The following is a 24,250-nucleotide window of genomic DNA, read 5'->3' as shown; positions in this document are numbered from 1 at the left end:
GAAACCTCAAGCAGAAAGATTAAAGGGGGAATCATGACCTCAGAAACTAAAACATAATTTTCCACTGGTGAAATAATAAGTTTTAATTCTGCTTTGGGGGATGGAAAAACTACTAAGAGTAGCTTAAGCAAAAATGAATCCCAGAACAATGTAACATCGACCTTTTAAATCCCCTGCATTAAGGGACGGTCAACTTTTTCCTTTGTAAAGTGCTATTTGTTATGGTGATGTATAAATAAATATATTAAAAGCCCCAAAACATCGCTAGGGGAAAGAGATTTAGCATCAGTTGAGCATGACTGAAATATAAGCTGTGTTTATCTACTGCAGAAACTATTATGGATTTTTCTCTGAGGTGTGCATTTTAAACCCAGCATAACTAAGCCACTGTACTGTACATTTTGTCACATTAAGCTTGAAGAAAAGGCCATCAAATGGTTTTAGATTTCACAGCTTTCTATATATAAATCACTGGTTTCAGATTATCTGGAAAGGCTCTTCAATGAGTACTCTGGTATCAATCGTCCTAAAACATGTCTTATGAAAGCTATATCAGAAGTTACAAATACAACTGTAAATTCCATGAGAAATAGAAATTTTGCATATTTAAAGTTTTACAAAGCACATAACCCCTTTCTGGAAAAGATCCAACAGGGAATTTGGTAAAGGAAAAACAAGGAGATAAGGGAATAGTCCACAGTCCCTGTTGTTCAATTAAATACAACAGATTTTTTTCCCCTAAGGAAACTGCATTATTTAGGCTCTCCCAACTTGCTGTTGTGATGAGCACACATTGTCTAAACCAGTCAAGTAGGATGTACAAATCCTATAGAAACCGAGATATAGCATAAGGAGATTACTATAAAAATCAGTGAATGGGAGGCTCATTTAATAATGGACAGTTTGGTTGATTTGACTGTTAAATCTATTTATGCTGTCAGCAGGCAAAAAAACTATTTTAATGGCCTTAGTGAGTTTTTATTTCCCCTCTCCCCATTAATCTTGACTACCAGAAATGGAAGAAAAAAGGCTTATGGGAAAGTCTTTCCAAGTGAGATATCTACCAGGAGTGCATCCATTTTTGGTGCAAAGCCATATGGCGAGTCATGGAGTCTGGTGGCTTATTGCAGGTAAGCATGTCATTAAAGAAAGGAACTGGAAGTGACATTTCGTACAACAGCCCAGTGTGAATTTTGTGAGTATTTCAAAGCAATATACTGAAGATTGAATATAAATCTCAAAATGCAAGGTATGGGGGGAAACGTATAAATTTTACAATCACTTTGTATTAATCTTGTGACTTCCATTCTTCACAATTTAGGATAAGAACTTTAATCAGAAGTTGGGAGAGTTGAGATTTCAAGATAATTAATCCATGTCCAGAACACCTATCTTCTTCTCTGCCTGTCACAAATCTCCTTCTCTCCAATTGTCTTCAGATTCAGGCTGAATGGGACCAACAGATTAATAGATTGACCCAGAGCATGGAGTGGTAAATTTCTCACTGTCTCAGAATCCTGCCTCATAATATTCTGGAAAAGGAAAAGAGCTCTCAGCAATTCCTGAGTTGGCAATTTAAGTATGAAAGCTTCCATTTGATTCAAGCTGAGGGTGATATATTCAACAGCTAAACAGATTTCTGATTATCACCATTAAAAAAGATCTTGATCACAAACTGAAATAGCCAGCATGACTTTGCTTTCCAAGGAAAAGATCAAACAAGTATATATTTTAGTGGCTGATGTCAGGCTCCAAAAACCAAGAAAAACATGTGATTCTTCCAAGCAGATTTCTTTATTGTTCTGTACCTACAGACAGGATCTTGCCAAACTAGACAAACTTCCATCCCCTTAAATCTCTGGGAAGCATTAGGGAGGAGCTGTCTTCACCCTCTTTCTTTCTCATATGAACTATCTGAACGGAGTTGCCTCTTGCTCCTCTGGAAAGTACACACTTCCTCCTGGGAATCCAGACTACATTCCAACACAGCTGAAGATCATAAGATTCCAAAATACTGTAACCATGCAGGCTTTATGCCAATGGAATCAGGACTTTTGCTTTCAAAAATTAATATAGGCAAAGGAACAATGACTTGTTCTCTCTCTCCCCGCACTTAAAGCGGCGGTGGTGAGACCCCTCCTGAAGAAACCATCTTTGGATTCAGCCATTCTTAACAATTATCGTCCAGTCTCCAACCTCCCCTTTGTGGGGAAGGTTGTTGAGAAGGTGGTGGCCTTTCAGCTCCAACGGTCCTTGGAGGAAGCTAGTTATCTTGACCCCTTCCAGTCCGGCTTCAGGCCTGGCTACAGCACAGAAACCACTTTGGTCGCATTGACCGATGACCTCTGGAGAGCCAGGGACGGAGGCTACGCCTCCATCCTGGTTCTCCTTGACCTCTCAGCGGCTTTCGATACCATCGACCATGGTATCCTTCTGCGACGACTGCGGGAGGTGGGGGTGGGAGGCACTGTTTTGCGGTGGTTCTCCTCTTACCTCTCGGACAGGTCGCAGTCGGTGTTAGTTGGAGGGCAGAGATCGACCCCTAGGCCCCTAACATATGGGGTGCCGCAGGGTTCGGTCTTGTCCCCCCTACTTTTCAACATCTACATGAAACCGCTGGGTGAGATCATTCGAAGGCACGGGATAAAATACCACCAGTATGAGGACGATACTCAGTTGTATCTGTCCATCCCATGCCAACTCAATGAAGCGGTGGACGTGATGAACCAGGGCCTTGAAGCTGTTAGGGACTGGATGAGGGCTAACAAACTCGTGCTCAACCCAGATAAGACCGAGTGGCTGTTGTGTTTCCCTCCCACTAATTCGGCAAGTATTCCATCTCTCAGGCTGGGGGGTCAAACACTACGCCCCTCAGACAGGGTCCGCAACTTGGGAGTCCTCCTAGACCCACAGCTGACCTTTGAACATCATTTGTCAGCTGTGACCAGGGGGGCATTTGCCCAGGTTCGCCTGGTGCACCAGTTGCGCCCCTACCTGAACCGGGAGGCTCTCACAACAGTCACTCGTGCCATTGTGACCTCTAGGCTGGAGTACTGCAATGTGCTCTACATGGGGCTGCCCTTGAAGGGTATTCGACGACTTCAGCTAGTCCAGAATGCGGCCGCGCGAGCGATTGTGGGTGCACCTCGCTTCACCCACATAACACCTATCCTCCGCGAGCTGCACTGGCTGCCTGTCGATCTCTGGGTACGCTTCAAGGTGCTACTAGTCACCCATAAAGCCCTTCATGGTAGTGGATCTGGGTACTTGAGAGACCGCCTACTGCCAATCACCTCCACTCGACCTATTAGATCCCATAGATTAGGCCTCCTCCGAGTCCCATCTGCCGGTCAATGTCGACTGGCAACCACGCGGAGGAGAGCCTTCTCGGTGGCAGCTCCGACCCTATGGAACGATCTCCCCGTGGAGATTCATACCCTCACCATCCTCCAGACCTTCCGCACAGCCCTCAAAATCTGGCTATCCCGTCAGGCCTGGGGCTAAAGACTGTAACCCACCCGAATGGTATGAATGTTGTGTTTTTTAATGACGTACTGTCCTACGTGTTAAATGTTTGCTTCCCCCCCCCTTTTCGAGTTGTAAGCCGCCCTGAGTCCCCCCAGGGAAAAGGGTGGCATATAAATAAACTTCTCAAATCTCAAATCCATGATACATTTATTTATTATCTCTAACTGTAGGAGTCCTTATGGATCGAAGAGGTATCTGTGAAGTTTGACATCATCATGGTGATGAAGGTAACAGAGAGTTTCAACCAAAATATTTGGAGACTGTTGCTTTTGGAACACACTCGTTATCTTGCCTCTCTGGGATACAGCAGAGCACCTTCCTATGGGTAATCGCCACTTGGTATGGTTTGTGACAGGAGTACAATTGATAAAGTGACGTCACCTCTGATGACGTGACCTGCAGTTCATAGAAGTATATATCTTTTAATAAAAGTTGTTCATTGGAAAAGGACTATCAGACTTCTTCTGACATTTTGTTACCACAGACTAGTGTATTTCAACATTCACCGGCCAAGGAACTCTGGAAATTAAAAGTTCATACAGTTTCAAGTTGCTGAGGTTGACTAAAACAGTTTTAAATTGCTATAGACTAACACAGTGTCAGCCTCTGCTTCGCTATTTGCTTTCGGCATCATTGAAACAGAGAGGGGGGCTTGGTATTGGGAGGGGAAGATTTAGCACAGGAGAGATTGTAAACAGGGAGTTTTGTTCTCATCATCTACTGTGCATGCTGGAGACTAGTGCTTGGTGTTGGTCAAGGCCAACCATCCTGCATACCAACCTGATGATGCTTTTTGAAGATGAAACTCACATGATATCTGAAGGATTTGCAGATTGGAGAGTGGGATGTGGGTTACTGGGAGGGAGGGAGTTGGACACATATTGATATGTATGATTTTGCACGCTTTTGCCTCAGATCTTGCTTTGCTTAGCTGCTATCTTTTCATAACCAGTAAAAGTACTCTTAATTCTGCAAAATGGAGTTAAGTGGTTTCTTTCTTGGGTGCTGAGGGAGGCCGTCTTGACACACAGCTCACCTCCTACAATGAGCATAGCTGAAAGATACTGAGTGAACCAAGAATAAAATGTATGATGAAAATATTCAGCCTGGCTTTGTTGAGAAGCCAAGCTGGAATCATAGTGCTATTAGAAGCACTGTTGTTCCTATAAAACAAGACTACAATATATTTGTTCATCAGCTTACATCTGATCTGTTGCAATAGCAACAGCAGACATATACTGCTCCATAGTGCTTTGCAGCCCTCTCTAAGCAGTTTACAGAGTCAGCATAATGCTCCCAGCAATCTGGGCCCTTATTTTACTGACCTCAGAAGGATGGAAGGCTGAGTCAACTTTGAGATGGTCAGAATCGAACTCCTGGCAGTGAGGAGAGTCAACTTGCGACACTGCATTCTAATTACTGCGCCATCACCACTAGTAATTGAGCTCAACTGATCTCTCTATGGCTTTTGAATAGAAACTATTGAAAGAATATTTTAGTAAGCTTACATAATTAACAGCTCACAAAATGGTAGTACACATTTTTAAATTTTAATAGAAGGAAAAAAATGACCTAATACACGGAAGGAGTAAGGGGGAAATTTGCAATCTCAATAACCATGCACACTGCTAAGTGTGTTGCTAATGCTGTGACTCATTTAGAGTCACAGCATTAGCAATACACTTAGTTTGCTCAATCCAATCCATTCATATTTGTTTCCTATACAAAAGCATTCTAACCACCTAAAATGTTACAAGTCTAGTGATTCATGAGTCTTTTGCATTGCCTTTGACTAAAGAAGAAAAAAAGGGAGGGAAACCTTTTCTGTACCATAAAAATGAGCTTTGGAGAGCAGCTGCACGTTTTCTGTGCCAAGTGGAGATGCGGTAACTAATCCAGAAAATGAACACAGCGACCATCTTGCAGGACAAAGTAAAACTTGGAAATAGACAGCAAGTTTGCATGGGTGTTTGAATAAAAAGCAGCAACTATGAATTCTCTTTTTCCTGAACATTAATATCAGTCTGATAGCCACACGATTCGGCAGAAGAAATTACTGAAATTTTTGTTAAGCAGAATTTCCTGTCTCAAAAAATAATGTAATGCAGGAGAAAGAATGGCCCAGTGACAGTATGGCTTCAAGCTTTTACAATACAATACCATAGCAGAGTTGGAAGGGACCTTGGAGGTCTTCTAGTCCAACCCCCTGGCTAGGCAGGAAACCCTATACTGTTCCAGACAAATGGCTATCCAACATCTTCTTAAAGATTTCCAGTGTTGGGGCATTTACAACTTCTGTAGGCAAGTTGTTCCACTGATTAATTGTTATAACTGTCAGGAAATTTCTCCTCAGTTCTAAGTTGCTTCTCTCCTTTTCTCTGACACCAGCAGAATGAAAAAAAGCAATAGCAATGATTCCTATCTGCTATTTGTCTCCTGCATGGCCTGGCCATTTATTGTTATAAAACCAATGCAAGAGTAAGCTAAATCAGTCTGTATATATCCTAAAGGGCAGTTAAAATACGTGGATATCAAGTATCCCAATATAGCTGGTGTTCTGCAAGCAAAATCCATGAAATTTAAGTGTATGGCTTAATCTGATTTTTATCTTCAGAAAATAATCTTTAAAGTTTTATTAAAAATTATGGTATTGCTTTAAAATAAATTTATTAAATACTGGTTGTTCTGATGCATGTAAGCAGTGTCACTCATATACTGAAAATATGGGAGTATATGAACCCCAAATTATTATCCCAAAGGTGCTTTTTCAAGAGGCAACTGGAGTTTCTGGTTTTTCTTTGAAGATGATTCACTTCTCAGAGTTGAAGAAGCTTCTTGGATGAGAAGCGAAACGTCTTCAAAGAAAAACCAGAAACTCCAATTGCCTCTTGAAAAAGAACCTTTGGGACAAAATATGGGAGCTATATTTTACATTTCCTTTTCTAAGAAAGTTTGACTTTACTTATCTCCTGTGAGATTGGCTCATCTCCCAATGAGGAAAAAAAGTGAATCTTCAAGTCTCTGTGCCTATATGCTTAAAGGCCAGGAGGTGATGCTACAGAAATTATTTCAACTTTTGTAATATGATCTTATAATTGCCATAAAATTAGCAGAAAGCATGAAAGCTCTCCCCCACACACACATACACACCAAGGTTAGAGACTAGACACCAAGATGAAAAGTAGCAACAGGAACAACCCAACTGCCACCTCATAGCAGAAAGTGGAACCAAGTTATGAAGATCCAGAGAGAAGATTTGGAAGGATCACCTTCTATCCTGCAAGCCTCAGACATCTGCTACAATGGAGAAAGGCACTAAAAGAGAGAGGGTGGAGGGAGGGAGGGAGGGAGGGAGGGAGAGAGAGAGGGGGGGGGAGAGAGAGAGAGAGAGAGAAGAGTTACATGACTCCAGAATCTTTAATGGGACGCTAAAAAGGCAGGAAATTCTTGAAGGGCAGAAAGGAGACTATCTTACTATTCTCCAATCCAATCGACACAAATTCATGGCCTAAAACAATTTAATTTTAGAGCAGATTGATAAAAATGAAAGTTAAAGCCTCAGCTATCAATTATCCTTTTTCTAACAAATGACATTTCAAAAATCTCTATCAATGAAGAGTTGGGTTGAATAACTAGTTAGATAATTTCTCCAAAGGTATTCCAGTTTAACCCCAACCTCAACATCAACCAACAACTTCAACCCTGAACACTATTCACTACACAATTTCTCAAGAGTAAGATTCTTTCTAAGTGATAGCAGCACTGCTGTATTAAAAAAAGAAAGAATTTCCTTAATTATAATTTCCCTTGGGATTTAATTGCAGTATGGGAAGCCAGATAGGCTGTGATTTTTAATCTTAGCAACTTTAAAATAAGTGGAATTCAACTACCAAAATTCTCAGCCAATGGTTGAGAAACAGTGTGTGCAACCATGATTGTACAATGAAAGAAAGAAAATTCACACACTCCTTGCCCCCTGCTCCACTTCCTTTTTAAGTGGAAGAATGTCATAGTCTCATGGTCATTTCTTTGGAATTTTCTCCATTCTTGAAATAATTTCTAAAGCAAATCCTTACTCATCCAAAAGAATGACAATCAGTTTTAAAATATATAATTTCTCCGAACAGGATTATTTCTTAAGGCAATTAAAGTATGTAAAAGTACTAGCTTGCCTTAGTGCATTTATGATATTGTAGTTCCTAGTGGTCAAATCAGGGGTGGTGTATACTTAATTTTCTACTGGTTTGCAAATGTGAGCGCGTGGGCATGTGCATGTGGTGAAAAAAATGGCTTAAATGGGATGCCATAGAACTGGGTGCAGATGAGCAGAGCCAACTGCGATTTCCGCTATTGGTTTGGGCAATCTGGTCCAAACCTCTGGGTCAAATGTCATAGAAACATAACGACCCACACATTTCATCCTAAGCATGGAACTCCTCTAGAGCTAGACTATAAAATCTAGATTTATTGTTGGTTACAGTAAAAAGAAACAGTAAATCTCTGCACTTCAATAGGCTTGGTCAGAAGAGAGGGATATGGGTAAGAATGTTGTACATACCGCATCAAGCTAGCCACTTATCAATTATGCTAAGAGATGGCTTCCTGAAGGACAGCTGGTTGCACTCAACTTAAGTGGTCCTATGTCAAAGGTCAATTCAATTTAGGACCTGAAGTGGTCAGTTGTCCATTAGTTGCAGTTAGAATTGGCAAAATTGGAGCCAAGAAGGCTTAAGGTACCCATGTTTGTTTATCTCTCACTTACCTACCAGTTTGACTTACTTTTCTTCTACTCACCATTTTATTTAATTTCCTGAATTAACCTGAATTCTGCATGATACCAATAAATGAGTTACATTTACAATAATCAAGGTCAAACACAACAGTAACAAAATTAGCCACTTGTTTGGCACATGGGACAGTCCAGCATCTTTTCCAATCTGAGGCAATACAAATAAAATAATTGGTAAAATAAGAATGCTTTGTTCATTTGTGACATTTAAAATCTGAAACTTGAGGAGACCCCACTCTGTTTCATGGTCGAGCTGATCCTTTTACGGAGCTGCAGCTGGTAACAAATAACAAACTAAAGAAATGATGTTTCCAATTCTAATCGAGAGGATAGTTCCACACAGCAGCTATGAGGAACAAGTAGTCAAATCCTTGGTTGTTGCTTCATAGTACTAAGTCTTCTTTTCCATATTACTTCATATGTACATGAAGCCACTGAGAGGAGATGCATCACCTGAGTGAGATGTCATCAGCACACTAATGTACAGTTGTACATTGAAACCTCAGGCAAGCTGCAGATATTTGTTGATGTTTTGAATTGAGCTGGAAGGCTTGAAACAAACTAAATCCTAGCAAGACTGAGTTTTATGTCTGTATGAGATAAATTGTAACTCCTGGCATCAGATAATTCCTCTTGACGGAGAATCTAGTCGATCACTAGGGGATGTTTCTTCCTGAACTTCCAACTTTTTCCAAACTAATAAATAAAATAATTAGCATGGCTGTACAGCATACATTTTGAAAATGATTGAAGTCTATTGAGCCTTGTGGAAGCCAAGAACCTTCTGCCATTTAATTTATGCGGGCACAATTTATTTTAAGGCTTCTAAATCACTATAAAGATCCACTGCTTTAATAACTCTGATTTCAAGTGGATGCACCTTTTTCAGACTCCAGCAAAAATATGCAATTCTGAATTACTTGAAAATAAAATGTATAGCTCTGAAAGTACTGGGGTAAAGATCCCTGTACGGAAAACAGAAGTCAGTTGTTTTTAAAAGTGTGTGTATGTACAAGATTGCCTATAATATGTATTTATTTTGGGAGGCAGGGCTATTTTGTGTTCAGAAAATACAACTGCCCCGCCATACAAGTTTGCAGAAGGCAATGAGATCTTCCAGCTGCAGCCTCCAAACATTCACTTAGAACTCTGAGTGAATTTGGCTCTGCTTTTTAAAAAACTTTTTAATCCCATCTTTATTATTTTCATAAATAACTCAAGGTGCCAAACTTACTTAATACTCCTTCATTCTCCTATTTTTTCCTACACGAGTGACCTGTAAAATGTTGGAAGTGATTGGCCCAAAATCACCAGGACGGCTCTCATACCTAAGGCGGGGCTAGATATCATAGTCTTTTGTTTCTAGCCTGAGGCCATAACCCACCAAAATGTGCCCAGAACAGCAAGCGTATACAATAGAATATAATATCCACTGCATGTGTAAGGTGTATGTAAGCCCAGATCTCATCTTGAAAAATGACATGAATTAGATCAAAGACCAGTAACTGGCATTTTTTTCATTCGGAAAGGAACGCCCAAGCTAGGCATGCACCAAATGCCAGTGTTGCCTCAGTGCTTTAACTCTGAATCTGAACTCTGTATATAAATGAAGGAGAGGAAGACCGCAGTGACCCCACACCTCGCCAAGGCTAAGCCAAGGCCCAAACAGTTCAAGAGCAGGTTCCTCCCCCGTTTCAGCCTCCCTCACGAAGCACTCTAGGCAAGCCTGTGGAGCAAAGCTTCCCTATTGGAGTGGAGGAAGGTGGATGCAATGCGACCAATGTCCCTGCATCTTTCAGGTGCTGACAAGGCCTCACTGCGCAGCAAAGGGGTGCAGCGCATAGGACCAAAGCCCTACGGTTTCATGTGCTCTGGAGCAATGTGATCTGGTTTCATGTGTTCTGAGAGTAACTTTGCTCTTTTGTTACTCTGCCTCTTAAAACTGTCCCCAACTCTCTCACATTAATTGATTGGATTGTTGATTGGTATAGGGGGGTTGAACTAGAAGTCCTCCAAGGTCCCTTCTGTTTGATTGACCCTCTTTATTTCTCCGAGGTGCTCCTTCTCCATCCATTTAACAAGATAATAAGTTATAACGTCTAAGATTTTTTTAAAGGTGATCAAGGAAAACTGGCCATAATAAAAGCAGTAACTGACCCTCAAAATAATGCTTCATTGTTTTATGCACAGCTAGACAACATACATAAACTTCCTTTTTTCCATCCCCTCCTTTATTAATCTCTTTCTCTTCCTTAATTTCAGATTCACATGCACAAACTCAGTTGGTGACAGCTTGGATATGTGAATAGGAGAGATTCAGTTTTTAACAGATTAGCTCATTATGATACTTGGGAGACAGGAGGTGCAGGAAGCAGTGGTTCAGAGCAACTAGACATAGATGGCCAGAAAGGAATGGAAAGGATGAGGCAAACTTCAGAAATCATCCAAGCCAAATTGAAAATTAACGGAATGCAACCATCAATGCCAATCCAAGAAAACAAAAACTGGGATTGAGTGATAGGAAGCTGTGACAACATCTTTTCAGCTGTCACTATAGTACATTCTTTCTAAAAAGAGATAGGGGAAATTTGACATCAATAGTCTGGTTAATAGTCTGGTTAAAAATAAGAACCAGTTTAAACTGATAATATTCTAAGAATATCAAAACTATTTTGTTACTGAAAACAATGAAGAACAAGATTACTATAGCAATGAGCCTTGTGTCCTGCAGCTGGAAACCGCTGTTGTGTGTTTGGTGGAACTTAGTATGAATCTCAATCTCTTTCTGTTCTTCAGATGTAAACATTCTTCAAATCTTGGATGCTTTGTCCGGTTACCTTTTTGAAATCTTCTGCAGTTGTTGGGCATGTCATTGTATCAAATAATGCACGGAACCGATAAAATCCTTAAATCCTGGCAAACTGAGAGAGACCATTAAGAGGTCCCATCCATGGTTGGGGAAAGAATTATGGGGGGGAGGGAATTCTTTGTGTACATGTATTGTATCAGCATTATAGTGGTGCTGGACTAGGAATTAGGAAACCCAGTATTAAGTGCATTTTCAGACATGGGAACTTTGGGGGACCCTTGGGTCAATCACTCTTTCTCAGCACAACACACTCACAAGATCGTTGTGGAGAAAAATGGGAGGTGGCCGTGCTATAGATGGAGCTACTATTCCCAAACAAAAGACAGAAGAGGGAGGGAGGGAGGGAGGGAGGGAGGGTAGAGAGAGAGACAGATGGAGAGGGGGGAGAGATAAAGATAGAGATTATAGATGATGTATGATTATCGATAAACCAGCTTCTATCAGTGTATTGATAAATACTAACTAAATAAATGAGTGGAAAGATCAAGAGGCAGAATTTCTTAACATTATTAAAGTCATTATGGCAGGTGCACCTATATGATTAAAATCCCATCTTCCTTTTTTTACATGTTTAAACACATACAAAGATTTTTATTATGTGATTGCAGCCAGCATTTTGACTTGTTTTTAAAGCGTGTTTTTTTTTAAAGGTCACTGCTGTAAGACTAATATATACACAAAAAAGGATATACTCGCAATGATAGAATAATTGGTGAAGCTGATAGAAATAGCAAAAGTGGGAAAATTAACTGGTTTGTTTAAAGAAGGATCATTGTTGAAGTTGCCAATGACATACATTTAGTAGCTATATATTCTGCACTTTAAAAAAAATCCAGTTTCCAAAAATCAACAGGTAACATTACTAACAGCCGTCCAAGCATTACAGTTAAATAGCTGTAAATAACTTCTTTTGTGAATTGTATCTATGGAACTAAAGGTTAGACTTTGAAAGAGCAGGATAGAAAGAATGTTGAGCTTTTTGAACTCTGGTGTCAGTGAAGACACATGAAAATATCGTGGACAGCCAAGAAATTAAACAATATATCATGAAGCAAAATCAATCTAGAGTTTTCACTTGAGGCCCAAATGACCAGAGTCAAATTATCTTACTTTGGATGCATTATGTGAAGCGGATGACTAACAGCAAGGTAGATACCATATTTTTGGAGTATAAGACGGACCAGAGTATAAGACGCACCAAGAGGCATTTTTTTAAAAAGTTGGTAGGTAGATAGAGGGATAGAGAGGGAGAGAAAGATAGATAAATACAGTAGGTAGGGAGGGAGGGACAGTAATTAGGTAGATAGGTAGGTAGATAAAGGGGGAGAGGGAGAAATGCAGTAGGTAAGTAGGGAGAGAGAGTAGGTAGGTAGGTAGGTAGATGTTTCCAGGTGTATTTATACAAAGTCAGGAAATCACTAACTTTGTTTCTGCTGGCACAGCACTTGATCAATGTAATTCTCATCAATCAATTAAAGAACTTTCCAAAAGGAAAAAAAGTTTTTGCACTCTGCAAACCTCCCCAAAACAGCAAAACAGTTTCACAAAAACGGGCCCTGGTTTTTTTTTCATTAAAAAGGCATGAATAGCCTTCGGGGTGCTTGCAGAGTGCTCCTGGGATTCATATAAATATTCAACAATTTCATTATTATTTAACCTTATGAAATAGGTTTGCACTTCTGTTTTATATACTAGCAAGATCTTTTTTGCTGCTCCAGAATTTTTGTTCTTTTTACTTTAATTTTATGGAAAGATGAGAAATAAACACCCTTAGAAGATCTTGAATCACTTGATTGTCAACTAACTAGAAAACTGGTGGTAGAAGGGCTGTCTTATTTGATCTGGGGTTTACCTCTGGTTTTCCCCTTCAGATAATTAGCCTGAGGAAAATTAGTATTAAGAGAAATATAGTCGCAATGATAACAACATGGATCTGGATTATTTGGAAACTAGACAAGGCACCCTTGAAACCAAGCAGTGCTATTTTTATATATTTTAGTACTCCAAGTATGATCAGAAGCAACATTATAATGCAGAAAAAAAATCTCCATTTAATATCACTCAAGATCAATATATAGAGAGCATCCTCTAGTGGACACTTAATATAATGCATCCTGAACCTCTTAAAAGACCAGAATGATGAAGTCTCCAAGTTGAGTTCAGTTCCTGATTATTTCATGGGTATGTCCAGATCGTTTTCTTGGCAGCAGCATAATAAGGATACCATCCTTATTTTTCAGAATGATTTTTAATTTCCCAATCTAGCCCTTGGCCTTTGGATTTCCAGCTTGTTAGTCCTCCATCCAAATACTAATCATATCTGAACTTGCTTAGCTTTCTTGTTTTATATATAGAATATTAAGTATGTTTCCAATAGATTTAAATGATGACAAAGCTATGCTTGTTCACATAATGCCCATGTAAAATACTCTATTGCAACATACTACTGAGTAATTATTTCTTCTTATTAACATATTCATAATTGCAACATGTCTTGCTGTTTGTTGCTGTTTATCAGTTACATAAAATAAATAATTACTGTATATCTAGGACAGTATTATAAGGTAATGTGGTGTTTTCTAACCTTGCCATATTTAAGATATATGGACTTCAACTCTCAGAATGCACATTTTAAAGTTGCTAAGTTTGAAAATCACTGTGGTAATGTATATTTAAAAAGTGCACTGCCTATTTATCTCATTTTATTATGGATGTAGACATTGATTCTTAGAAAAAAACAGTTTGTTAAAGCTTGTCTACAAAATATCTCTACATATTTTGGGTTATAATTCTAATAAGTGCCAGCCAACATCACCAAGGATGATCAGTGGAATATAGCAGAATTACTTTCTGGAAGATATGATCACTCCCACTATATACAGCATATATACTCATAGTATAGGAATACAATGCAGTACATAAGGGACCATATATATTAGAATCCTGCCGGCAGCTGGAGAATAAAAAAGTAACCTTCCAACTCAGGTTAAACTTGTTGAGTATATCTATGTATATAGAATTAATCCCACCCTGCACAGTGAAAGGTATTTGTAAGTAATCACCAATGAAACATGCCCTTAATTTTTCCATCATTTCCATATTTCTGAGAAATGTTGACTACATCTCAACTTGGTGTCAACACTTAAGAAACCTCCAGCATCAATTTTCCCTGTTTAAAATAACAGATCCTTCTTTCTGGTAGCTGCAGCACTCTCAGAGATCAAATATTCATTCTCCAGGAGGATAACACAAGGATCTCCTGCTCCTTCAGAAAGCCAAATCAGCTCAAGGCAAGTCTTTCAGAGCTCTTCTTCCAAAAGGGAAAGAGATGGTAATACTCTCCCAGATTTACTGCCATTTCAATTGCCCAAAGGTCCAGCTAAACAGGGGTGGGCACCAGAGATTAGGTTTTATCAGGCACCAAATTTGCAAACTTTGTTGGGCAGTATGAATGGTGCTGGAGAAGACTCCTGCAAGTCCCTCGTTGATCGGTCAGTCCTAGAGATCAACCCTGACTGCTCTTTAGAAGGCCAGATCCTAAAGATGAAATTCAAATATTTTGGCTACCTAATGCGAAGGAAGGACTCACTAGAGAAGAGCCTAATGCTGTGAAAGACTGAGGGCAGAAGAAGATGGGGACGACAGAGAATGAGGTGGGAGTCATTGAAGCAATAGATGTGAACTTAAATGGACTCCAGAGGATGGTAGAGGACAGGAAGGCTTGGAGGAACGTTGTCCATGGGGTCGCGATGGGTTGGACATGACTTTGCAACTAACAACAAAATGAAGCTGGCCATGAATCACTTGACGTTTTTAGGAGCTGAGTACAAAGAAATGATACAAAGGAATGACGACAACCAAAGGCATAAACGTACGTAAGTTCTATTGAAGTGAACACATTCTCCCAATCGTCCAAAGTAGATGCTCCAGAGAGGAGGTTGACGATAGCCATCGCTTCTCTGCTCAGTTTTACTACTCCGGCCGGAACGACTTGCTTTAGCTTAGGAGCGCTACTCCACTCCAGGCTTTTCACTTTGTGGCCTTCGGCATTTCTCCCCCCCGCCCCCTTGCTGGTCGGGTGGGGTCTCCTTACCCTTGCAAACAATTTCGTAGGTTGGATGATCCCACGTGAACGTTACCAATCATGAGCAACCCCCTGCCTCCCTCTCGTCCCATTTTATAAAGCACCCAAAGGACTTTTCGCCTTTATTCAAATCAGACTTCGGGGGGGGGGGATTCAAAGTTAAACGGGGCCGCGAGGGGGGGGGATTCAAAGTTAAACGGGGCCGCGATCCACAAATCCTTCCAATCAAACATTGGGAGTTCAACGTCTCCTTCTAACTCTTTTTTTCTATAGGTCTAAAGCACTCTTTTAATTTACTCGCAGCTCAGGATAGCCGCGATTCTGATCCCGGCGATTCAAAATCAAGTAAAGAGTAAATTAATCCCAAAAACTAAAGCAACGAAATGTGGGCTATCTTGAAAAACTCCCAGGCTGGCGGAGAAGAAGCGACACCCCACCCTCTGGTTTTATAATCCCACCCCCGTTTCAAAATCCTGCGTCCAATTTGTCCCCAGGGAAAGGCAAGGTGTATAGACCGCAATCTTGCAGGGACTGGAGTGAAAAAGTGCCTCTTTATTACCCAAAGGGTTGAGGACAGCAATAGAAGAATGCTTCATTTTGTCCTATTGGAACGATAGTTGCAATCGAAAAAAATAAATACGGAATCAAATTCTCCGTCAGAAGAGGAGGTAACGACGGAAGGACGAAATCCTTAAGGATTTCCCGGCGAGATGCGTCTGCGACTTTCATTTCCACCCGTGAAAATAAAAATGTTGAAGCTAAAACACTAAAGCGGATATTATGGCCCCCAGTGATAACAGGTGGTCACTCGTATGCAGCGAAATTTAAAACAGGGTTGGGGGGGAAAAAATACCCAAAGCTGCAATCGATGACTACGTTTCGGGAAACAACCTTGCAATCGAATATTACCAACTGGATCGATGTCGTGTTTCATAGATCGATCAATTAAAAGCGATAGGGGTATCAGATTAATCAAATCAGATTAAAGCAGTTTCAGAATTATAACGGCTTCGTTGGGAAAATCCTCCAAGAAGCCTCTTCCAAATAATAATAAAAGCGATATTGGCATTTTTTCCAAACCCCTATAAATCGACTCCTAAACGCGTTCGATTTTAAACTATTCACCCCTCGGTGATTTCGCGATCCTGGGGGGAAAATAAAAATAAATTCGATGTGATCTCAAATATAACATTATTATCATTTTACCTTTCAGTCGATAGCCCAGAGCATAACGTTTTTGACATGGTAAAATGAAGATTTGCCTTATGGAAGGAGTGGGGAGAGGGAGAAGAGAAAGAGGATTTTTTTAAAAAAAGTCACCCGATTCCAAAGCCGGCTCTTATTACAATTGCTGCATTTATTCCTTTTTTCCACAAGTTTTTCCAAGAGCAAAGGACAAAGACTTTAAAAAGCACCATGTTGAAAACGAATGAAAACCGAGAGCATCTCCTCCCTTCTAATCACGGGTGGTATTGGGCCGATTTCGACCCCCCATTCCGGCTGATAACACCACCACCACCCGGACAGGCGTTTTGACATTTGTCCCCTCCCCACCCGTCCCTTCTCTCCAAAACACGGCCACGTTTCTCCGGCTCTCGACCGACGGGCGTCTCTCTTCGGCCTCCTTCCAATCACGACGGCCCGGCCTCTCGCCTCTCCCTTCCCGCCCGCTTGGAGACAAGACAAACCCACCCACCCCCGCCGCCGCCGCCCCTCCCGTCGAGCCGGCTTTGCGAGGCCCGAGGGGATAGGCCGGCAGGTGGGGCAGAGGTGGCTGCGGAGGAACGGACAGCCTCCTCGCCAGGATAAATAGAGCCACGAGGGGAGCCGGCGGGATGGCATCGGGAAGGGCCCGCCGTTTGTGTCCAGGCAAGCAGAGCGGCGGAGGAAGGGGGGAAGGAGGGGAGAAAGAAGCGGGAAGCCAGGCCGAAGCCCCCTCCCGCGGCGCTTCGTGGCTCATTTGGCCCCGGAGCCCGCCTTTCGCGTTAAGAAAGCCCTCGCCGTCTGCCCGGGTGGGGAGCCCGGCGGCCACCGCCCTTCCATGGACGTCCTAGGCCACATGGAGCTGACCGAGGGCTCCCTCTGCTCCTTCTCGCCCGGCGGCGATTTCTACGACGACCCTTGTTTCAACACGTCGGACATGCACTTCTTCGAAGACTTGGACCCGCGGCTGGTGCACGTGGGAGGCCTGCTGAAGGCCGACGAGCACGGCCACCACCACCACGGCCACGAGGACGAGCACATCCGGGCGCCCAGCGGGCACCACCAAGCGGGCCGCTGCCTGCTTTGGGCCTGCAAGGCCTGCAAGAGGAAGACCACCAACGCCGACCGCCGCAAGGCGGCCACCATGCGCGAGCGGCGGCGGCTCAGCAAAGTCAACGAGGCCTTCGAGACGCTCAAGCGCTGCACCTCCACCAACCCCAACCAGCGCCTGCCCAAGGTGGAGATCCTGCGTAACGCCATCCGCTACATCGAAAGCCTCCAGGCGCTGCTGCGGGAGCAAGAGGATGTCTACTACCCGGTCCTGGAACACTACAGCGGCGACTCCGACGCCTCCAGCCCCCGCTCTAATTGCTCCGACGGCATGGTGAGTCCCCGTGCTGTGGCACAAAAAGCCGCCGCTGATCGAGGACGCTTCGGTCTGCATGAAGACCCAGATTGTTGGGGGGGGGGGGGAGGCTGTTCCAATAAGCTGACTCTGTAAACCGGTTAGGGAGGGCTGTATACAATTGTGCCTGACATTTCTGTTGTTAAGTGAACGTTGCCCCATTTTACGACCTTCCTTGCCACCATTGCTCAGTGAATCACTGCAGTTAATAAGTTGGTAACGTGATTGTTAAGTGAATCCAGCTTCCCCACTGATTTTGCTTGTCAAAAGTGTACAGAACATGATCACAGGATCTTGGGAAATTGCAACAGTATGAATTAGTAACCAAGCGTTTGAATTTTGATCACATCATCATCACGGGGATGCCACAATGATTATAAGTGTAAAAAATGATCTTAAGTCACTTTTTTCAGTGCGGTTGTAACTGAATGGTCACTAAATGAACTTGTAAATCAAGGACTACCCATATAAGTCTAAGAGCTATTGCTATTCACATTGAATAGCCTAGGAGAGATGGGCAGGCCACAAGACCGACTTCCCCGCATGTCTTGACAGTCCTCTTAAAGATGGGAAGCTGTGGCCTGAGACGGGAGGATGTTTTTCCCTCAAATCTGTGGCATGGAAGCAAGAAGTTCCCAAATGTGCCTCAGCCTACCCAAACCTCAGAATCATTTTGGGGGTGGGGGCAGGATTCAGCATGCTTTCATGGTTTTTTCAGAAACTAGGGTTCCCCAGGTGGGAGAGGGAACCCCCAACTTCTAGTCTTGGCTTCCTTAAAAAGTTTCTTAGGGTTGCAAGTGTTAGCCTGCCTTTCCTAAAATGGTAACTACTGACAATAGTGCTAGGTTGGAGGACTTCTTGTTTAGTTTGTGTTCAAGTGCAGTTTATTGTCCTTGACATACATTATATCAGGTTTTCTCTGCATTTTGTTTTTAATTTCCAGGACAAAAGAGAAAGCTTATAATCTTTCTGGGATGCCTTTTGAGAGCATCTTTCTCTAAGTGCCCTCTGATTCCTTGGAAGGGGAAAGGGGCATCAATTTCTGTTCATCCTTATGTCCAGGAAAATAGGGAATGCTCTCTTCTGGTGCTGAAGCAGGCTTAGTCTCTAATCCAAGAGAAAGAGAAGAAAACGGTGCCTAGGCAAGGGTTTTTTCTTGGTGCTCTCAGTTTTAGAGTAAAAAGGGAGGGGAGGTTTGCTGTCTTAATCCCAGTTTGGGTTATTTGTTCCCTCAGGAATTAGGGTGGAGACAGGAGAAATTTGATATGGAAATTCTTATGTGTCAGTGGTTGTAATAAATGGATGGAATAAATTGTCTCTCTGTTCTGCTTTTAGCTCTGTAGTTCCAATTCATCTTTCCATCCAGCCATAGTTGTATTAGTGAGGTTGCATCGTAAGGAATGAGCACCCACTGAATTTGTGGAATTTCACTTCAAGGGGACATGCTTCCTAATCTAGAGTACATTACTTATACATTTATTCAAGAAATGGGTTATTTTTCAACAGAAACTTCTTTGGTGACTCCAACTAAAGAAAATATATACAATTTTAAAACATCCTCAATAAGAGATCCAGATTGGTATATTTTAGTTAAAGCAACAAGCTAGAAACCAGGAGACCTGAGTTCTGCTTCAGGCATGAAGCCAGCTGAATGATTTGGGGCCAGTCATTCTGTCACAGCCCTAAGCAAGAGGCAATGGCAAACCACTTCCAAAATAAAATATGGCATGGAATTGTCCAGGAGTCAAAAATTGACTCAAAGACATTGGTGCACAGACATGCATGTACACAAAAACACTTCAAGAAAGTCACCTATAAAGTACGACAACAGCAACTTCAAACAGTTAGGGAACAAACTTTTAGTATCACTCTTTCTGCTCCAGAGGATTTGTGGTATGAAATTCAATCTGTGTCTTCTGAAATTCAACTCCCTCTGGCCTCCTTGCAGTAAAATGAGCCCTTCTGTGTTGTTTTTTTCTTGAAGCAAATATAATTATTATTTGCTTATGACATTTAATCACTGCGGAAAGTGCATACTTATCCTGTACGTTAAATGGAATGTTCTCATCTTGCTTGTCCAAAGATACATCTCCCCTTTTCCCTAGCCGTACAACTATATATCCTAAAGTTAATATTTTTGAGTTGTAGATGGCAGTTAAAATTACACCCTAACCTCATTCACTTCCTCAGGAATGGAGCAGTCCAAAGTAAATGCTTCTGAATCTGTTCATTTGTGTAGAACCTTCATTGAAAGATGCTCATTAAAAACTGCTGGCTCAAAGCCTTTCTGTAAAAAAGCATTATTTGCCAATGGATACTTTATTCTATCATTATTTTCTAAGGACCATCCTGCCTTCTTTGGAACTTACTCTCTAATAAATGTGCATGGAGTTCTGTGATTTAGGAAAAAAACTTTACTAGGCAAAAATTTATAACACAGTTGTGATCTAAGTAGCTTATTGAAGATTTTTTGCAATAATAAAGTGCTTTAATATATCTAATAGCAATTTAGAAAAGAAACGAAGATTAGCATGCTGCAGTAGAATCCAATTTGTAATATCACAGACTTTTCTACCAACCTTCTTTCCCTTTTCTAAAAAAAAAAAAAAATCTTGTTCATGAGATATTTTTCCCCTGAAAGGGGGAACATCATGGTAACATATAAGAGAGTCTTTTCCCCCTAAATCCTATCCCCACAATAAGGAGCCCATGAGGTAGGCTAGATTGAAAAAGAATTAGTGTTTCTGTGTGATTTAGTGAACTTCATCTTGGGCAGGACATGGATTTTCTTGATACTTAATCTTTCATTGAGCTGATTTTATTCCATTGTTGGGGTGTGACAGAGAGGGTTACTGTTAACATAACTCTCAATTGCTCTGAAACCTCACAGTCTAAAATCGTCCAAGAGGAGGATTTAATCGAAGCACAGGAATTATGGGAGTCTATGACTTGCCGAAGAGATCACTTGACAAGGAAAGACAAATGAGTCATGTATAATCCTTGGCTGCTATGCAACTAACAATTCTCTTGTAATTTAATTTTGTTTCCTACTTTGATGAATATTTGGAATTCAATTAAGAGTAAAAAAACAGTTCTTCCTGTTCTAAGAGCCATGGTGGTCCAGTGGTTAGAATGCAGTATTTCAGGCAAACTCTGCCTACAACCAGGAGTTCAATCCTGACTCAGCCTTCCACTCACTTCGGTAAAATGAGGAGCCAGATTGTTGGGAGCAATATCCTGACTCTAAACTGCTTAGAAAGCATTATGAAGTGGTATATAAGTCTAAGTGCTATTGTTAATACCAGACAAAAGATTGAATGCCTTGTATTGTTGGGTTTTGTTTCAGATGGAATACAGTGGTCCTCCTTGCAGTTCTCGCAGAAGGAGTAGTTATGACAGCAGCTACTATTCAGAATCACTCAGTGGTGAGTATTTGCCTTTTAAAAAAGATTCTTCTCAATTGAGATATATAATACTTTGGGTACTTTTTTTATTCATATACATGTACCTGAAAGCATGTACATTTTATCAAATATACTGTTACTGTTATTAAGTTGCATGCATTTAATTTTCATTGGTGATCAAAGTGAACAGTTGCATTGGTAATAATAATTTTAGATTTGAATAGTGAGATGGGCAGTATATAAATTTAATAAATAAATGCATACATTTTAAAACAGTCCCTTTTTGTGTTCTCAGCTTCACTTACTCCCAGCTTATGTGCCATTACTGTAATGTCCATTGAATTTGCAACTAGAGGGGAATTGAGTAGACATTTAGTTGAAATCATTCCCTTGACTGCTGAATAGCAATATATGATATAAAATATATGTATTTCGTGTGTGTGTGAGAGAGAGAGTGTGAGTGTGTGTGTGAGGACTCCTGCAAAAAAATAGCTTCTTGGTATTGTCCTGAGATTGACAGATCTCCCTGTCTTTAGATTCAAAGCAAGGGAAGAATGCAGTCGTTTCCAGCCTAGATTGCTTATCCAGCATTGTGGAACGGATTTCAACAGAGAGCACAGCCTGTCCTGCTTTACCCACAGCTGAAAGTGGGATTGAAGGCAGCCCTTGCTCACTCCACGAAGGGCCCAGCCTGGGTGATACCGGAGCCCATACCAGCTCCCCAGCCAGCTGTACTCAGATTCCACAGGACTCTGCCAACAACAATGCCAGCAACCCTATTTACCAAGTGCTATGAAGTGCAAATATGACAAATGCTCTCTTTTAACCAGCAATCATACTTAAACCTGCATTTCCAAGACTGAGAATGAACGATACTTACGGCTATTTTTTTTTACTCGCTTTCAAATCTATCTAATAATTCCTTTTTTTCCATGCTTGTATTACTCCAAGAATGCACTTATTTATTGGTTATAAACAAAAGCTATTTAATTTGTATATAGAGGTCTTTTAGAATTGTGCACCATGAAATGGCCAATGTTTTTACCGTGGAAAGGTCAATGGACGGGGATCCTTACAGTCCTGAATAGGCTGCTCAATTCCCATTATTATCTGTATACTTTAAGCAGCCAGATGCAATCAGAATTGCTGCCTTTCTTTGCAATTCCCCCCATCTAAACCCCCACACCATAATCACATCCACATATATGCAGAAAAGGTTGTGGACCACTTTTTTTTTAAAAAAAAGAACAAGAGCAATTATTTTGTATACTTTGCAAAAAAAAAGTTTCCATGGAAAGAACAATAAAAATGTCTATGTATTTAAATGTTGCTTGGTTTGTTGTGCCAAACTTTAACTTTATATATTTATACAATATGGATGCTGAGAATGTTTTCAACACTATTCTAAATAAATATCCTTATTTATAAAATGGTTGGAGTTATTTGTCTTTGGCTAGATATCCCAGTATAATATTGACAAGTATTTTTTAATTCTGTTTGGTCATATAAGTCACCAAGAATTTCATGACCAAAATAGAGTTTGGAAAGAACTGGATGTGCTGCTATTGTGCATATTCTGACATTTTCATTGCAGATAATTATTTGGCAAGACATGCAAGTAGTTCACACATCATGCTAAGGCATGTTTATTCAATAATTCTGTGCATAGAACCATGCGTTGTGGTAAACCATGAAACATCAACTATAATGACTGAATTCACACAATATGCCAAGTTGTAATCAATGCAGAATGACCAAGTTCGTGTTTTCTAAGGACTGCAAACTCAGTCAAAAACTACTCATTCCTGAAATTAGCACTTGCTAGAGGCCCTATTTTTATATGTAATGCAATTTTGTATTTGTAATGTCATGACTATAGAATTTCTATTCTCTAGAAATAATTTAAATAGTATGAGCAGTCAACAGGAACCTAGATTTTAATGAACCCACTCAAAAACCATAATGTGATGGATTTTGTTTCAGATCACTGTAAATGCTTGTGTTATGTGGTTTATTCAGTTTAAGCAAGGCATAGATTAAGAGTAACTCCAGTCAGTTTGAGGATTGCTTGAGTATGAAAAAAACATTTCTTGGGCTGGTAACGGGCAGTGTAAATATTATTACCAACATCTGTTTTAAGAATGATATTTAGAGTTTGGTTTTCCTGAATCATATTGATACACGCTTCTGAACTCTTTAATAAGCTTGTGTGTGAGATCTTATGAATTAGGAGAACAGCATTGTCAACACCAGCATTGGTGTTGTCAACTATCCACTACTGCCAAATGTAAAATATTAAAATCAAATGGGACTGGATGTGAACACAGATATAAAATATGTTTAATTCTGAGAAGAAGTGCAAATATCCCTAGAATGTTGAAAATTTAGCAATATAGTGAGACTATTTTGTTCACAATACCAAATGTATTTACCCCAATCGAAGCAACTTTACTGACTTCAAATTTCTTGTCTTTTTCAACTATAATTGGCAAATTCATTTTCATATTATGAATGAGTTATCATGAAACCACAGCTGCAAAAATTTACAATTGCTTCTGCAATTTCACTCTCTTCACTTGCAGTTGCACATCATATCTTGAACTCATAGTTTATTTTTTTAAAGCAAATTAGAAATAAGTCATAACTTTATACTGTGGCTTATGGTAAAACCAGTCCCACAGATTCAATCATCAATTCATTCTGCTTTTGCTTTTACAAATAAGATGCTATAACAAATACAAGGGGAAATCATCCCTTCTAATTAAATCCATTATATATTTCAAAGGGTCACTTACTTTGTGAGGTGGTACTAGTCAAAGAGACCCACAATTCTCACTAAATGAGATTTGTATTATATAGGTTTTTTTTACAATGTTAAGAAATTTGCTTCTTTTTTCATACAATCAGTTTTCTGCTTTATTTTCTCATATCTATTACCTTATACACTATTTTATTAACATGTTTACAT

General features: G+C 40.6%; 1 protein-coding gene across 1 annotated transcript; it reads left to right on the top strand.

Moving 5' to 3' along the window:
- Positions 1-17,059: 17,059 nt before the first annotated feature.
- On the top strand, positions 17,060-22,670 carry MYOD1 (myogenic differentiation 1). The gene is made up of 3 exons (XM_014055505.2): positions 17,060-17,857; positions 21,225-21,303; positions 21,819-22,670. Exons 1-3 carry the CDS (start codon positions 17,312-17,314, stop codon positions 22,076-22,078), a joined length of 885 nt encoding a protein of 294 aa, XP_013910980.2. The 5' UTR covers positions 17,060-17,311; the 3' UTR covers positions 22,079-22,670.
- Positions 22,671-24,250: the final 1,580 nt, after the last annotated feature.

Source organism: Thamnophis sirtalis, unplaced genomic scaffold, assembly GCF_051295495.1.
Source record: "Thamnophis sirtalis isolate CommonGarterSnake01/CBP01778 unplaced genomic scaffold, rThaSir2_p1.2 scaffold_1, whole genome shotgun sequence".
NCBI classification, from domain to species: domain Eukaryota; kingdom Metazoa; phylum Chordata; class Lepidosauria; order Squamata; family Natricidae; genus Thamnophis; species Thamnophis sirtalis.
The sequence above is the reverse complement of the archived record's forward strand: the minus strand, read 5'-3'. Positions and strand labels throughout refer to the sequence as shown.

What these genes read in the sequence shown, in the direction of transcription:
- MYOD1 (XM_014055505.2), top strand. Translation starts at nt 17,312, where the DNA reads ATGGACGTCCTAGGCCACATGGAGCTGACCGAGGGCTCCCTCTGCTCC. An exon ending in CTAATTGCTCCGACGGCATG is followed by an intron (nt 17,858 to 21,224) that starts GTGAGTCCCCGT and finishes GTTTTGTTTCAG; the next exon opens with ATGGAATACAGTGGTCCTCC. An exon ending in CTATTCAGAATCACTCAGTG is followed by an intron (nt 21,304 to 21,818) that starts GTGAGTATTTGC and finishes CCCTGTCTTTAG; the next exon opens with ATTCAAAGCAAGGGAAGAAT.